This window comes from Crinia signifera, chromosome 2 (assembly GCF_055691185.1).
Source record: "Crinia signifera chromosome 2, ASM5569118v1, whole genome shotgun sequence".
Classification (NCBI taxonomy): Eukaryota; Metazoa; Chordata; class Amphibia; order Anura; family Myobatrachidae; genus Crinia; species Crinia signifera.
The window spans coordinates 397,610,207-397,628,438 of record NC_139218.1 but is presented as its reverse complement, the minus strand read 5'-3'; the positions used below and the strand labels follow the sequence as shown (position 1 = coordinate 397,628,438).

At 48.4% G+C, this 18,232-nt stretch overlaps 1 protein-coding gene across 1 annotated transcript; it reads right to left on the bottom strand.

Annotated features, from left to right (window-relative positions):
- Nucleotides 1-852: 852 nt before the first annotated feature.
- On the bottom strand, nucleotides 853-3,238 carry TPBGL (trophoblast glycoprotein like). The gene has a single exon (XM_083171367.1). The coding sequence runs from the start codon at nucleotides 2,303-2,305 to the stop codon at nucleotides 1,232-1,234; it is 1,074 nt and encodes a 357-aa protein (XP_083027493.1). The 5' UTR covers nucleotides 2,306-3,238; the 3' UTR covers nucleotides 853-1,231.
- Nucleotides 3,239-18,232: the final 14,994 nt, after the last annotated feature.

Sequence of the window (18,232 nt, the reverse complement as noted above, 5' to 3'; positions counted from 1 at the left end):
CGGATTATTATATAGTTCCCACCGTGTGGCAACGCTGAACACGTCCCGGATTATTATATAGTTCCCACCGTGTGTGGCAACGCTGAACAAGTCCCGGATTATTATATAGTTCCCACCGTGTGGCAACGCTGAACACGTCCCGGATTATTATATAGTTCCCACCGTGTGTGGCAACGCTGAACATGTCCCGGATTATTATATAGTTCCCACCGTGTGACAACGCTGAACACATCCCGGATTATTATATAGTTCCCACCATGTGTGACGGCAGCAAACTAACCTTTATATAATGATCAGTCACTGTCCCTTTATATAACGGTGCCCCTTGTACGGTTACATGGGTCCTGTGATTTTCACGTTTTTTTGTCCCGAATGTTGTCATAGTCGACATGGACACCAGCAAAATGTACCGCGTCCCCCCACATGGTGAGTGGCTTCGAGCACACTATTTTATTCTCCCACCGCGTCATAGGGCATCATGGTAGGGCATGAAATACAGCCTGTCGGCACATGTCGGCTAAAGAAAAAATTTGAAAACTCAAGTCGACCTTTTCACTATCGACCTAGCCATTGTCGACCTAATGCTTGTGTCAACCTTCCAACCCTGTCGACCTCAGCCATGTCAACCCATTTAATGTGTCTACCTAAACCATGTCGACCTGCAGCGGTCAACCCAGATGCATGTCGACCTAATTAGGATCAAACTATGTCCGTATCCCCTGTATACATATAAAACAGATAGATGATTATTCAGTTAAAGTTGCAATTTATTTTATTTGAAAATTCAGGTGTGCCCCCCCCCCCAAGCCAAACCCCCCCCCCCCCCCCCCCTTCCTCCTGCACCCCTTTTTGGTACAGTACATTGACATAGATGGAGAAATGAACAGTGACAGAGTACCCTCTCGTACCTGCAGCCATGACAGGGGGCCGCCCAAAGTGCCGAGGACAGGGACTGTGAAGCAGTATAAAATCAATACTGTGTATTCCGCACCCCCCTCTAAAAAAAAAATGAAAGTCTTAAGTTTAACTCTTTCATTTCCAGATGGCACAGACTGTGATGTGTGAGAAGCGTCCCCTACACTAGAGGGCTATACTCACCAGTACATGAGTTACATTCAGTGCCTATATACACATTATGACTTATATTCCTGTTGTATGTGAAGCATTGGAAGAAGCCTCCTTCTGTTGCACAGTGTTAGTCGGGCAGGACCACCAGGCTGCTGTGTGTCCTCTATATCCCAGTGGAGGCATTTGACCTTCTGGGATCTGAGTCCTGTTCATAGCGGTAGTGATACCCTTCCATCTGGTCCCTGCAGGCTTCCCGGAAGTTATTGAGCCACCTCTTTATGCCTCGTCGGTTCAAGTAGAGGACCATGAGGAATATGACTCCAATCAGAGCCAGCACAATCCCAAAGAAGACATAGGACGCCGTCTCCAGGTTCTCGTTAATGCACTTCAGGCTGTCGCTTCTCAGGTGGATGAGCAGGGTGCCGTTTAAGGCTGGTGGTGTGGAACACTGGAGGCTGTGGGCGTCCAAAGTCTGAGAAGTGTTTCTGAGCCACAAAAGCATGGCTCTTATGTTACAGTCACAGGCTATGGGGTTTGGGCTTAGGTAGATGTGGACTTTCTTTACCCTCAGAGCAGAGAGAGTCTCTTCGTCGACTCTTTGGATTGAGTTATTTCCGATGTGGATCGTTTGCAAGCTCTCAATGTCCACCATGGTGCCGGGAAAGGATGGTAGGTCATTGCCGGTTATTTCCAATGTCCTCAGGCTCCTCAAGCTTTCAGCCCACTCGGAGTTGAGCAGAAGTTCTCTCCGGGCTGGTTCGCCAAGGGCGCAGTTCAACTTTAGAACTTGTAGCTGAGATAGTCCCGCCAACGTGCCGTTCGAGATTGAGCGCAAACGGTTGAAGCTCAAGTCTAGAGTGGTGAGGCTGGGCATCTGGAGGAACGCGTCTGGCTCTACGGCTATGATGTTGTTATCGGCCAGTATGAGGGTGGTCAAGTTGCTGAGGTTTGTCCCATTACTCCTGAAGATGGAGGCCCGGAGGAGAGTGATGTTGCCACCAGTCAGAGACAGGTTCTGGACCCAGTGGGGGATATCCACCGGGACCTCTTGCGGAGATGACAAGTGGCATTGAACAAGGCCAGTCCTGCTGTGGCAGTAGCAGTTCATGGGACAAGAGACAGTGACATCTATGAGGATCAAGAACCCCATCAACTTCAGCAGCAGCCAGCAGTGGTCCCTAGATGGACTCAGCCATGCGTTGGAGTTGTTCTGGTCAGTGAGGTGTTTTCGTGGCATGTTTTAGAGTTGCGGGCGAGTTGACAACACAGTCCCCAGTGCAGGAAAAGTGCCTTTGTGTCCTCCTGGTTGTCAGCGTGAGGGAACACCAGGACAGGCTTCAGTTCTCTCATCCTCAGCGGCTGTCAATGCATTGGGAAGGCTGGATCTCCTGTGCTCTCGCAGCCCAGGGCTTACATAGGCTTCTAGACTCACAGCGCCTGCGGTCCTTGCATGCAACTCTTAATTTGATTTTGACGTCTCTGGCAGGTCAGATGGATGGACTGGTGTCTCACAGAGATGCCTCTCCCCTTTCCTCACACGCCTCCACCCCCCCTGTCAGCTGCTCTTTCTATTATTGAGGAAGAAAGGCTGGAGTGATGTGCTCGGATGTATTCCCAGCAGTAACAGGCAATAGCTTTCATTTGTAGCAGGCTATTGCTTAACCCTCCAAGCACCTGCCGGACCACTGGTGAGGGGAGAGCAGTTACCTGGTGATGCTGCAGTTTGCAATGTACAAAGTTACCTCTGAGAGACAGGTGCAGAGAGACAGGGAGAGAAAGGTGCAGAGAGACAGGTAGAGTGAGAGAGAGAGAGAAGCACAGAGAGACAGGGGAGAGGGTGAGGAAGAGAGAGCTGCAGAGAGATAGGAATAGTGTGTGAGAGAGAGAAAAGTGCAGAGAGACAGGGAGGGAGAGAGAGGTGTAGAGAGACAAGGAGAGTGTGTGAGAGAGAAGTACAGAGAGAGAGAGGGTGAGGGAGAGAGATGTACAGAGAGATAGGGAGAGGTGCAGAAACACTGAGAGGGTGAAGGAGAAGTGCATAGAGACAGGGAGAGGTAGGGAGGCACAGGTAGAGAGTTAGAGAGGGGAGGTAGAGAGGCACAGAGAGAGAGAAGATGATGGCTAGAACAGGAGAGAGGCACAGGAAGAGAGTTAAAAAGAGATTGGGAGAGAGGTACAGAGAGATAGAGAGGCACAGAGAGAGGTGCAGAGGGACATGGAGAGCGATTACATGGTGATGCTACAGTATGCCATGTACACAGTTACCTCTGAGATACAGGGAAAGACACAGAGAGGAGAGAGGCACAGGGAGAGAGAGGGCGAGACGTACAGAGAGAGTGAGAGAGGTACAGGGAGAGAGAGGGAGAGACGTACAATAGAGTAAGAGAGGTACAAAGAGAGTGAGGGAGAGACAGAGAGGGGAAGGGATAGAGAGGCACAGAGAGAGGTGCAGAGGGACAGGGAGAGCGATTACATGGTGAAGCTACAGTATGCAATGTACACAGTTACAGATAGACACAGATGGAGAGACACAGAGAAAAGGGGAAGGGAGAGAGGTACAGAGAGAGTGAGGGAGAGACAGAGAGGGGAAGGGATAGAGAGGCACAGAGAGAGGTGCAGAGGGACAGGGAGAGCGATTACATGGTGAAGCTACAGTATGCAATGTACACAGTTACAGATAGACACAGATGGAGAGACACAGAGAAAAGGGGAGGGAGAGAGTTACAGAGAAAGTGAGGGAGAGAGTTACAAAGAGAGAGAGGGAGACAGTTACAGAGAGAGAGAGGGAGAGAGTTACAGAGAGAGAGAGGCATAGAGAGAGGGTGGGTGAGGGATAAAGTGTGAAAGAGAGGGGGAGAGAAAGAAAAGGAGAGAGATAAAGGTCGAGATGTACTAAGCCATTAAAAGTGATAAAATGGAGAGTGATAAACCACCAGTCAATCAGCTCCTACCGGTCATTTTTCATACAGTCTGTGACATGGCAGACAGGAGCTGATTGGCTGGTGGTTTATCACACTCCATCTATCTATCTATCTATCTATCTATCTATCTATCTATCTATCTATCTATCTGTCATTATCTATCTATCTGTCTGCCTGTCATTATCTATCTATCTCATATCTATCTATCTATCTCATATCTATCTATCTATCTCATATCTATCTGTCTATCTATCTATCTCATATCTATCTATCTATCTATCTATCTATCTATCTATCTATATGTCTGTCATTATCTATCTATCTCATATCTATCTATCTATCTATCTGTCTGTCATTATCTATCTATCTATCTTATATCTATCTATCTAATATCTATCTATCTATCTGTAATTATCTATCTATCTATCTATCTGTAATTATCTATCGATCTATCTATCTATCTATCTATCTGTAATTATCTATCTATCTGTAATTATCTATCTATCTATCTCATATCTATCTGTTTATCTATCTATATCATATCTATCTATCTATCTATCTATCTAATATCTATCTATCTATCTATCTATTTATCTCATATCTATCTCATATCTATCTGTCTATCTATCTCATATCTATCTATCTATCTATCTATCTATCTATCTATCTATCTATCTATCTATCTATATCATATATATCTATCTATCTATCTATCTCATATCTATCTATCTATCTATCTATCTATCTATCTATCTATCTATCTCATATCTATCTATCTATATATCTCATATCTATCTATCTATCTATCTATCTATCTATCTATCTATCTATCTATCTAATATCTATCTATCTATCTCATATCTATCTATCTATCTATCTATCTATCTCATATCTATCTCATATCTATCTATCTATCTATCTATCTATCTATCTATCTATCTATCTATCTATCTATCTATCTCATATCTATCTATCTATATATCTCATATCTATCTATCTATCTATCTATCTATCTATCTATCTATCTATCTATCTATCTATCTAATATCTATCTATCTATCTAATATCTATCTATCTATCTATCTATCTATCTAAAATCTATCTATCTATCTATCTCATATCTATCTATCTATCTATCTATCTATCTATCTATCTATCTATCTATCTATCTCATATCTATCTATCTATCTATCTATCTATCTATCTCATATCTATCTCATATATATCTCATATCTATCTATCTCATATCTATCTCATATCTATCTATCTATCTATCTATCTATCTATCTATCTATCTATCTATCTATCTATCTATCTATCCATCCATCCATCCATCCATCCATCTATCTATCTATCTATCTATCTATCTATCTATCTATCTATCTATCTATCTATCTCATATCTATCTCATATCTATCTATCTCATATCTATCTATCTATCTATCTATCTATCTATCTCATATCTATCTATCTATCTATCTCATATCTATCTATCTCATATCTATCTATCTATCTATCTATCTATCTATCTATCTATCTATCTATCTATCTATCTATCTATCTATCTATCTATCTATCTCATATCTATCTATCTATCTCATATCTATCTATCTATCTATCTCATATCTATCTATCTATCTATCTATCTCATATCTATCTATCTATCTATCTATCTATCTATCTATCTATCTATCTATCTATCTATCTATCTATCTATCTATCTGTAATTATCTATCTCATATCTATCTATCTATCTATTTATCTATCTATCTATCTATCTCATATCTATCTATCTATCTATCTATCTTTCTATCTATCTATCTATCTATCTATCTATCTATCTATCTCATATATATCTATCTATCTCATATCTATCTATCTATCTCATATCTATCTATCTATCTAGCAGGGAGGGGGACGGGCAGCACTCACGTTAGTTGAAAAATCGATTTGGGGGGTGATTCAGGTGTGCTCCCAAAGCATATTTCTGGGCTGATTCAGGATTGCTCGTAGTGATCAGAATTCGTCCCCAGCCCGATGGTCGGGATTTGCGTATACGTATTTCTGCGCACGTGTAAACCCTGACAGTGAGCGGCTGCAGCGCGTTACACACTCACCGGGCCCATGTGCAGCACAGAGGGAGGGCCGGTGACGGCGCTGGACCATGGGACCGCCCCACAGGACGTCAGCCGCCCGTCCCCTCTTCGTCCATGCCTAGACTCACTTTTATTTGTGAATGGGGAGAAAGGATTTGATGGTCGGCGACCGCCGCTGTACACCCGCATGCGTATGGATGAGTTCCTGATCACATCTACTCGTATTGCGGTGGGAACAGGGGGCGGGAATTCACTCACCCGGTGCGCAGCATCTATGGGCTCGGTAAGCTGCGTATGTACGCTGTATAGCAAGTATTACAGAATCATCATATAACGTGCACTGCAGGTGGGGCAGATGTAACATGTGCAGAGAGAGTTGGATTTGGGGGAGTTATTTTGTTTCTGTGCAGGGTAAATACTGGCTGCTTTATTCTTACACTGCACCCAAATCTAACAATGGGAGCACCCATGAAACACTGGGTGTTCCCATGTGTGCGTCCCCTCGCCGCCGCCCGCACTGGTGGGTGTGAACGGGATGAACTATCGCTCGCACCCAGTGTACGCACATGCGCAGAATTTATCATCGGGATTTCTCCAGACATTATTGGCTGGTGTGCGGGCCTAACTGCCAGTCTGTGGGCGGAGCCACAGATGTAAACACAAGTCAGTCTCGTTCCTGCAGCGTTCCAGGGGTACCGGAGAAGCAGAGAAGCCGGCTGGTGAGTGATGTTTTCTTCCAACAGGAACCCCAGGTGGCTTCTACTGGACAAGGGGACCGATTCTTTGTGTCAAGATAGTTTAGGTGAGTATTGTATGAGGGCGCTATGTGTGTAATAAACTTTTAATGTTCCTATTTGTGTGTATTTTTTCACTATTTATACTGTTGTGGAACTACACGTCCCAGTGGGCCCTTTAATGCCCCGCATGCTGGGACTTGTAGTTCAACAACAATACACAATAGTTTATTCTACTTTTACACATTTAATCAGCCTGGTGGCCACCGCCAAGGGCCACCGGGGACAACCCCAGGCTTCAGCCTGGGCAGGAAAATTCTGGAGGGGGGGATCCTTTCATTGGGGGGTCTCCACTTCCCCAGGATTCCTTCCCAAGCTGATCGGTCAGGGGGTTAATGCTTTGGCCATGGTGACTTGTATAAAAATTCTACCCCCGGCTGTGGCATTACCCTGCTGGCTGGTTGGGCCCGGTGCTAGTTCTTGAAATACGGGGGGACCCCTACTCACTTTGTCCCCCAAATTTTGAGAACCAGGACCGGCCTTTGAGCCTGGTGCTGGTTTTATAAAATCCGGGGGACCCCTACTCAGTTTTCCCCGGGATTTTATGAAACCTGGACCGGCTCTTTGAGCCCGGGGTTGGTTATGCTCAGGAGGGGGGACCTCACACTGGTTTTTTTTACACAAAATCGACTAAAAATTTGAATTCACATTTCATTAAACATTGTAATAGCAGATGTGTGACCCCAAGCATGTTCTGATGTCACTTAATACTTATACTTCTATATAATAAATAAAGACACGGAGACTTGAATTTGGCAGAACAGTTGTTAGCTGAATTTTATTTAGAAATAATTTTTTATGCTAATTTTTGTTTTTAATTTGTTTGTTTATTTTATATTTATTTTTATTTTATTTTTGTATTTTTTATTTTATTTTTGTATTTTTAATGGTGGCCCAGAAAAGAGCGGCTTTTAACTAAGCTCCACCCAACACCCATGCATAATCGGTCTAACATAGAAAGCGGTATCCACTCAACCTACAACACTGGCTGCCCACTCCTCCGAGTGGGTTCGCCATCCCCGGTCGGGTAATCTAGCGAAGGCCTAAGCCAAATGAGAGGCGAGCGCACCGCAACATGACCCAATACGCAATAACATAACTTGATAAACCTCTTAAATCAATAACTTGCCGCTCTTTCCCGCCTAACAGCTAACGCAATTAAACTACGAACCCAAACCCTCTAGAGAATAATTTTAGGGGAGGGAGGGCGGGGAAAATTTTCTGGAAGAAGAGGAAGACTCCTCCTCCTCCCAGAGTAGTGATTAGAGCCAACAACCCAAATTCAAGACAGCCATAGGCTCTCCATGTCACATGACCTCTAAGGTCACACCCAGCTATCATGTTTAATCTCCTCCATGCCTATGCAGCCATTACGTTTTTCTAAACATTGTAATAGCAGATGTGTGACCCCAAGCATGTTCTGATGTCACTTAATACTTATACTTCTATATAATAAATAAAGACACGGAGACTTGAATTTGGCAGAACAGTTGTTAGCTGAATTTTATTTAGAAAGAATTTTTTATGCTAATTTTTGTTTTTAAATTGTTTGTTTATTTTATATTTATTTTTATTTTATTTTTGTATTTTTTATTTTATTTTTGTATTTTTAATGGTGGCCCAGAAAAGAGCGGCTTTTAACTAAGCTCCACCCAACACCCATGCATAATCGGTCTAACATAGAAAGCGGTATCCACTCAACCTACAACACTGGCTGCCCACTCCTCCGAGTGGGTTCGCCATCCCCGGTCGGGTAATCTAGCGAAGGCCTAAGCCAAATGAGAGGCGAGCGCACCGCAACATGACCCAATACGCAATAACATAACTTGATAAACCTCTTAAATCAATAACTTGCCGCTCTTTCCCGCCAACGCGGGGCCTCTGCCCAGAGGCCCCCGCCCGCCACCTATTACAGAACTGAACCTACCACTGCAAGCAAGTCCTCGATGAACCAATAGAGACCCCCCTTAACTAGATGAATCCCGTCCGGCCTAAAGAGCTGATGATGCCTAAACTTTATACGCTCGTGTGGTACCACAGCCCCCCCAGTTCCGATCACCCATTTAGCAACAGCTGAATTTAATTTCTTCCTGGCCTCATCTATGGCCCTACAGTCTCTCGCGCCTCTCCAACACAACCGGGGGACCACAAAGGACCAGATCAGGGTGCATCCAGGCCAGGCACCCTTAATGGCAGCCAGGTCATCAATAATCAGGGCCCGCAACTGCAATTGGGACATTTTCCCAAGATCGTTCCCACCAAGGTGTATCACCAATACTTCTGGCAAGCCAAACCACTTCACCTTCATCAGCAGGAATGTCCTTAGCTCGCGCCAGGACATTCCTCTCACGCCCATCCACCTCACCAAATGTCCAAAATCACACGCAGGGCCCTCGCCTGCAGTTATCAACCTGGCCGCCCAATGCACAAAGGAGTGCCCAACTATCCATACTCTGCATGCATCGTAGCCCACACCTATAAAGAAGGAGATGTTTAACATCAGTTAGAACCTGCCTCTAGAATTCCGGAACATTAATTCACTAATTTTAGAAGGGTCTGCCAAAAGAAAAAAGGAATTTGGTGGTTGCTGCACAATTTGGTGCTTAAATGCTTCAATACCAATTGAAGCCACTCCTGGACACAGAAGGGAAGCCACAAACAAAGGGAGGACTGGGTTTGGATGGGAGTTTTGGAAAACAAGGGATTACTCGGCCGGAGGAAAAAACGTCTGAACCTGCTGAGGGACTCTTAATTGGAGCCGAATTAGCCGAATTAGAAATAGCCGAATTCAGTCCGTCAGTTCAGGTAAAAAAGCGTGAAAACTCCGGACGCTGGCCCAACAACAGAGCGTGGCTAATCCCCGAGTAGGAAACAATCGGGCAGGGGTAACATAGGAGTACAACCACACAGCTGGAGCCCATACATGCACAGACCGTTCAGGGCAGGAGGTGAGGCCTAATATACTTTCTGTATGTCGCTGAGCGCCAACGCCCTAGCCTCTTAATTTCCTTAACTGACCGACCAGCGCTAGCAGCAGATGTTGCAGCTCCAATTCTGAAGGAGTGGGTGCCAAATTCCCCTGGCGACAAACCCATGCTACCCAAGCATTTCCTGAGCATCCAGGTAAATTGATATCTAGTCAGGGGAGACCCATCGTAATGTACCAACCATGACTCAGCCCCTGCTGGTCGTACCAGTGCATAACGCTCGGCCATTGCCACCGGACAAGCTGAATCGGGTATAACAGAGGCTATATGCACCCACGTCCCTCTCGCTGCTTGGTCAGTTTTGGATCGCCTAATTCTGCACCAAAGAGACCCTGCATCTATGCGAATGTCTGTGTATAACAGCGCAGCAACCTTAACTTTTGATGCCGCAACCAGCTCTAATATTCTAAAAGCCCCATGGAAGGCCATGGAAAAGGCTAAACTGAACAATAACGTCTCAAACTCGGAGTCTGCAAACAAACTAATTTTATCCAACAAGGATAACAAAAGAGGGAAGCTAATGGGGCGCCTGCAATCGGGAGCTACAGGAGCAATGCGAGCCCAACCCTTCAAAGCCCTACGCACTAGGAAGCACTTTGTAAAATCCTGCTTCCCTTTCAGCTGCGCAACAAATGATATTCCTGCCAGGTACCGTGCTGCGACAGCTCTGGATTTTCCTGCCTTGTATAGCCCCCAGACAAAAGATAGGAATAGCTTGTTACCCCGCATACCTGGCTGTGCTGACCCTCCAGAAAAAGCCTCCCATTCCGACCAAGCCTGGCGGTATGTTCTAAGAGTAGCCGGCGCTACCGATAATTCCGCTAGCCCCTCCAGTCCGGGCTGATGACCTGCCAAATATAAACCGGGCACGAGACCCCAACAACGTCAGCATCAGGCGCCAGCTCTCTAAAGCGTTCCCACTGAAATCGCGAAAGCGCGTCAGCTACTCCGTTCTGAGTGCCCGGGACATGCCTAGCTCTAAAGAGGATGTTAAAACGTAGACATTGCAGGAATAGCTGTGCCAACACTCTTAGCACTAGCGTCGACTTGGCCTTTTGGTTGTTAATCGCATGCACTGTGCTGTAGTTGTCGCACCAAAAGAGTACACTGCGATTAGCAAGCCGTGCACCCCAGATTTCCATCGCCACCATGATGGGGAACAGCTCAAGGAGCAGCATGTCCTTTGTGAGGCCCTTAGCAGACCATGAAGAGGGCCATGTCTGTGCGCACCAACTACCGTCCAAAAAGCATCCAAACCCTGTCGCACCAGCAGCATCAGTAAATAGCTGCAGGGAGCAGTTGTCAACCACGGGGGCCAGCCAGATACGAATGCCGTTGAAGTCTTCCAAAAAGGTTGCCCAGACGGCTAGGTCGCGCCTGATCTCAGCGGATAATCGCACTAGATGGTGAGCTCTGGCTACTCCAGAGGTTGCTCTCTCTAGCTTCCTACAGAACAGCCTACCCATTGGGATGACTTTACAGGCAAAGTTAAGCTGACCTAGTAGCGACTGAGCCTGGCGCAACGTAATCTTACGGGTATCGCAGCACGCGTCAATGACTCCTCTCAGCTTGGTAACTTTCTCCAGCGGTAAACAGCAATGACCTAAAACTGTGTCTATCTGGATCCCCAAAAACGACAGGCAGGTCATAGGGCCCTCGGTTTTGTCTTCCGCAATTGGCACCCCAAACTGCGAGAAGACAGAACGAACCGTCTCTAGCAATACAGCGCAGTTTGTGGAACCAGCAGGGCCAACGCAAAGGAAATCATCCAGGTAGTGAGCGATCCCGCTCATCCCTGATGATTTTTCCACGCACCAATGCAAAAAGCTACTGAACTTCTCGAAAAAGGCACAGGATACGGAGCACCCCATCGGCAGACATTTGTCGATGAAGTACTCCTCACCTATGCGGAAGCCCATGTACCTAAAAGCATCGGGGTGCAAGGGCATGAGACGAAAAGCCGATTCGATATCAACCTTCGCCATCAGCGCCCCAGCACCGTTGGCCCGGACCATCTCTAGTGCGTCATCAAACGACTGATAGGTCACTGAACAGAATTCCTCCGGGATGGCATCGTTAACCGATGAGCCCGCTGGATAAGAAAGGTGCTGGATAAGTCTGTACTTACCAGGAACTTTCTTTGGCACTACCCCAACGGGGGATAGAATTAGATTGGGCAGGGGAGAAGTAGGGAAGGGCCCGGCCATGCGACCTAAACGCAGCTCGGTGTCAACCTTGTCCCTTAAAACTGAGGACAAGGCGCGAGCAGACTGAAGATTTCTAAACTTTCCCCCAACCACTTCGCCCTGTATGGGGAGGTGAAAACCCTCAGCAAAACCTTGTAACAGAAAAACAGCGGACTCTTTGTCCGGGTACTGGCGGAGCCATGGTGACATGGCTTCCACCCTTACCGGAGTAAAGGCTCTATCTAGGGTTGCCTGACGTGGAAGGCCTTGGTGCTGCCGAGGCAACCGCCCCTCGAGAGGGGCGGCCCCCTCGAAAGCAGTTAAATGCCGGATGATTCCCTGAACAGTTGATGCAGACGTGCTTGTATCGGCACCGCTGCCCCTGATTGCAGAAAGAGTTGTTAAAGCCATAGCATTTGCCTTTGGCAGCACCTGGGGTAAAGGACCTCCCGCCCGAAGGGAAACGCTTTGGCCCGGCCGTGTCACTCCCCGTGGGACGTTGAGTCACAGTTGTGGCAGGGGGTGCAGCGACAATAGCTCGCGTGCTCTCCACTGCCTCCACGGGAGTCCTGGTGAGGGCCATCCAGACTTCAACGTCCTTACACCCAAAATCTATGACATGTAAGCAGTCCTGCTTGCGGCGGAACTGCTCATCATATGTCCTCCACGCTACCCCACCATATGTGCGTCTCATCTCGTGGACCATGTGAATGTATCGAATGATGTTCATATGTTCCCTTGGCCTATCCTCCAGATAGCATGCGGAGAAAACACAGAATCCCGCCAGCCAATTATCATAAGAGCGGAAAGCTTCCGCTCCTATGCCTCCCTTTGCCTTAGCAGCTTTGTAGGCTTTTTTGGACTCGTCAGTTAGACTGAACAAGTCCACAAATTCCCCTTTCTGAATTTTTGACCTACAGCTTTCCCTAAGACCCCTAAGCACAGCAGTGTAGTCGCAGTGGACTACCCCGGGTAGATTGCGGCGCTTGCGCTCCCTCTTAGTAATTTCTGCTGCCCGCTTACGCTTGCGACTGAGCGCCAGGCGACCCGCCTCCTTTTTAGCATATTTGGCAGCCTGCTTGCGCGCCTTCTTAGCACTGCCTACCTCAGACCCACCCGCAGATGAAGAGGAGGAGGAAGAGGAAAAACGACTAGAGCCGGAGCCCACTGTGGATGAATACGCCACTGACCCAGGCCCCTCATCTGTATCTTCCTCACCTGTAGACTCGGGCTGTGCAGCCCAGGTGTCGTCATCTGTGTCATCCTCCAACTCGGCCTCTACTTCGTCCGCCGGGTCAGCCTCTCTCTCGCCAGGATCTGAGGAAACAACAGACACAGGCCTGGCGGGCCTTCTTGCCCTGCTCCGGCCAGACCTGCGGCCACTAGAAGCAATGTTATCATCCTGTCTGCGGGAAGACCTAGGCCGGGCACTGTGCCCTGAGGGGCTGATATTTCTAAAAGCCCTAACAAACTCTGCACAACCGGGGATAGCTTGCCCCCTAGCAGCAGATCTGCGATTGGTAGACCTTGAAGAACCGGCCTCTTCAGGGCCCTCCTCTATCAAAGGAGCCAGAGCCCCAGCCATTGATGACAATGCTGCAGATAACAAAGCTGGATCAAACGCAGCAGGGGAAGGCCTGCGAGCATTGCCTGACCCCCTTGTGGGATCCCCGTCCCTGCTGACACTCCTGGGTAACCTACCACTCCTAGTACTACTTCTACCCCTTGATCCAGGAGGAGTCTGCGCGCCCTCTTCTTCCTCCTGACTCTGCCTCTCCCATGAAGGCCTGTAGCCGTACATGGGAGTCTCAGGATCAGGGGAAGGAGAAATGCCCCCCTCAGAATCCCCTGATCCTCCCTCTGGCCTTGTGTTACTGTGCCCCGTCACCCCCCTGCGGCTTCTTGGGCGACTAGGCCCGGGCGCCATGTTGCGGTCTCGCGCTGAGCCGCGTAATGGCCGCCGGTCTGGGCTAGCCATCACGCTAGCTTCAGCAGCGGTGGTCCTGTCCCCATTGCCTGCTGAGCCCCCAGTCCCGCGAGCAGCACGGCGGGCGCCGTCAACAGACCTGCGCCCACCGCGTGATGCCGCTCTGCCGCGTCTGGCCGGCTGCACGCGCAGCGGGATGCCGTCATCACCGGGCACCCGCCGCGCTGCAGGCCCCGTCGCGCGGCCTCTCCCCGAGCGCCCGGCTGAGGCAGTTTGGCGTCCCCTACCGCGCCCGGACGCCTGGAACGCCTGGGGGAAGCTGCTCTCCACTAACGCAAGGCCGCGGCGGGCGCTTGCCGAACCGACACGCCCGCCGCGCGACGCCCTCTGCTCACTAGCCGCCGCCAGCTCCAAGTCAGGGAGCGCAGGGACAGCAGCATTAGCCGCACTGCGCCTACGCCCTCCCCCGGAGCCACGAGCAGCACCCACAGCAGGGTTGTCCGCCTCAGGCGAGGACACAGCCCCCCTCCCGGATCCCAAGGCCTCCGCAAAGCGGGCGGGCGGCCTAACAGCACGCCCTGAGCGACTGGGGGCAGAGTGGGACATAATCCTAACCAAAGGGGCAGAGAACTAAGGGGTGAAATATAAGCTAACTGGGCCTAATCTGCAGAGCAAAAAAGCGTGTACTCACTCAGAAAATTTTCTGGAAGAAGAGGAAGACTCCTCCTCCTCCCAGAGTAGTGATTAGAGCCAACAACCCAAATTCAAGACAGCCATAGGCTCTCCATGTCACATGACCTCTAAGGTCACACCCAGCTATCATGTTTAATCTCCTCCATGCCTATGCAGCCATTACGTTTTTCTAAATAGTTGAATTCAGGCAAAAAAATGCGATTGAAAAAACTGCGCTAAGGTGCGATTTCGCAAACTTCCTAAAATTTGCATCCTATTAAATGTCACCCAGAGTGTCTGACTGCAGTGCCACAGACGATCGGTTTGAATCCTGGGGATATGTCAGTATCAGGAAATCTTATAAAGGACAGAGGGATTGAATAACAAAAATCTCAGTAAATGTGTGTTCTAACCCTGGAAGCCCAACATCAATTATAACTTGATCAACATCGGCTAAAAATCGACCAACATCATCCAAAGTTGCCATTTTTTAAATATACCTCTAAATGGTTGTTTTCTTATATTTGCTCATTTGTCTTCTCTGTTATCCCTGCGGAACCCGTGTGGGGCCATATAAATAAGCGATAATAATTAATATTCATGTGAATGCAGAGTCTACACTGAGCGCTATTTGCGCACATTCTGTTCATGGACACAGAACACAAGCGCGCACAAAAGCTCCCGATTCATCTCTGATTGTTCTATAATATAGCTGTAGTATATATACATATACAGTATATAGCTGGGTGGCTCCGGATGGTGCAGCCAGCCCTACTTCATGCATTTTACTTGAACACCTTTAGCAGAAGGCTGCAGAGCGCTGCAGGGATCGGGGGGTTAATGAAGCAGAATGAGCAGCAATGAAGTATTGATCTGTCCCACACTTCATACAAGTGGCAATAAGCACTTACAGCAGCTCCGCCTGGTAGGGGTTCCGTCATTACATCTCTCAGATCCCTGCTCTCTGATACTGTATCATCTATATACTGTGTTCTGTATGACTGACGGTGACATTGGCTTGGTCAGGGGTCCTCACACCTCGATGTGACACTGACATACCGTGTTTCCCCGATAATAAGCCCTAGCTAAATACCGATTTTCCCGAGTCCCTGCTCTAAACTACAGCGGGCAGCGGCACACCACCCCATGTCTGCACACCACCCCCTGCCATACTTGCCTACTTTTGAAAAACAGTTTCAGGGAGATTCCAGGTGCTGCGTGCCCCCGACCTAGTGCTACATCACCCACAGCATACTTACCATCAGGATTCTGGATGTTGATATGCCGGCCCGGTTTCTTTGCTGGTGTCTGGATTCCGGCCCTGGTATTCAGGCTGCAAGTCAGGATTCCAGAGCTGGGATTTTGACAGCTTCCCCACACAGCCCCATATTACATTATACACAGCCCCCCATATTACACATCAGTATACCATACCTCCCAACTTTCATGGCGCTGGACTCGGGACATAGCTGATGCGCGCCGAAATTTTCGGGGGCGTGGCCTAATTCCGGGGGCATGGCCTATACTCGTGGCTCTCCCGCGAGGCCACGCCCCCATTTTGACGCTATGGGGGCATGACCCAGAGGCTCTGTGAGCCTCTAGCCATGCCCCCAGCCCCTGGCTGCGGGAATAGACGCTGTGCGCATGCGCACAACGTTTATTCCCCGCTGCTTAGCAGCCGACAGGGGGGACTCTCAACAGACACTGCCGCCCGCAGGTGGGACAGCGGGACAGGCCCTAATAATCGGGACTGTCCCGCTAAAATCGGGACTGTTGGGAGGTATGTGTATACACAGCCCCATATACATTACACATAGCCACCATTTCTCATATTACACCCAGTAAACAGCTCCACTATAACAGCACACAGCCCCCCTCCACATATTCCACCCAGTATACATAGCACCATGATACTACAATATACACAGCCCCTCCATATTACACCCAGTATACATATATAGCACCATCCTACATCATACACAGCTCCCCCTCCCCCTTATTACACCTGGTATACATAGCCCCCCCCCCCCCTACACCCATAAAACACCAAGTACACACAGCATCACTATAACAAAATATACATTGCACTCCCCTCTTCTATCACATTACACACAGCCTTCAATCCCTGTACATACAGCACCCACCCATCTTTGTTGATGATCCTTCCTGGGAAGTGCAGGTAGCAGGCCTGGGAGTGTGGTGGTGGAGGTAGGCAGCCTCAGCAAGCTCATACCTCAGGGTTGCCGACTTTTTAATGCTTCTCTCCGGGAGAAGCCCGGAGAGGAGACTTTCCTTACCCGATCGGGGGGCGGGGCTTGACGGTGACGTCATTAAGCTCCGCCCCCACTACGGGAAATAGAAGAAATTACTGATATCCATGGAGGGGGCGGGGCTAAAATGACGCGATTGTGCCATTTTAGCTCCGCCCCCTCCTCTGAGACCCGCGGTTCAGGGGGGTCCCCCAGATTCCGGGAGGGTTGCCCACCCTTCCGGGGGGCCGGGAGGGGGACCCGATTTTCGGGAGACTCCCGGGAATTCCGGGAGGGTCGGCAACCCTGTCATACCTCCCAACATGACCAATGCCAGGAGGGACACATTGCTCTGCTTCTGGACTTTCCTCTTAATATATGATTGCCATCACCTGTTTTTGAACAGGTTAACTAATAAGAAAGGTGTTTCACCACAGGTGATGGCAATCATAGGCGTGCGCAGCCCATTTTATTAGGGGGTGCAGCATTTGAGGGGTGTGTCTAACATGTCAATGGGCGTATCTATCACACCTACTGGGCGTGTCTATCACTACCTACTAGGCATCAATACAAACTAAATAGGTGGTGACTTATTTATGTATATGAGCTTCAGAATGAATCATCCACACACACACACACACACACTAGAAATAGGGACAGTGCGCACCGAAGGTGCTCGTCAAATTTACACCGTTATGTAATTACACATTATGCCACACTCCGTAATGCTCGTTGCCAGAGGTTTCTGGCTCAATGACTGTAGTTACATGCTACTTGTCAGGGGTTTTATTATCGCTGACAAGGGGGATTATATGCTCGTTGCCCAGGGGGAAGTCTTTGGTGTCTTTGATCTGTGGGTCCCTTTATGGGAAGATTGCGGGCAGCTGACATCCGGTGACGTCAGCTGCCTGCCCCCGGCACCCGAGCTATCGCAAATTACCATGCGAACATCCAGCATTTTCATGGGGACGCCCAAGAAATGCTGGATGTTCCCATGGGCGCAATCCCTCGCCGCTGCCCCACACCCACACTTCCGTGCACGAGTGGGATGGCGAATAAGCAATTTGCCATGCCCGCTTGCAACAATCGGCTGCACATGTGCATAAATGTTTATGCGCATGCGCAGTCGACAAACATCACTCACCGTTGCGAATTTGCAAGGTATAAATTAGAATGAGGGCCATTGTTACACAAATATAGACCTACATACAGTGTCGCAAACACACACACACACACACAATATACAGTAATACATATATACAATATAAATACAGTTACACAAAAGCACACACGTCTCATACATACAGTTACACACATACATACATTTATTCA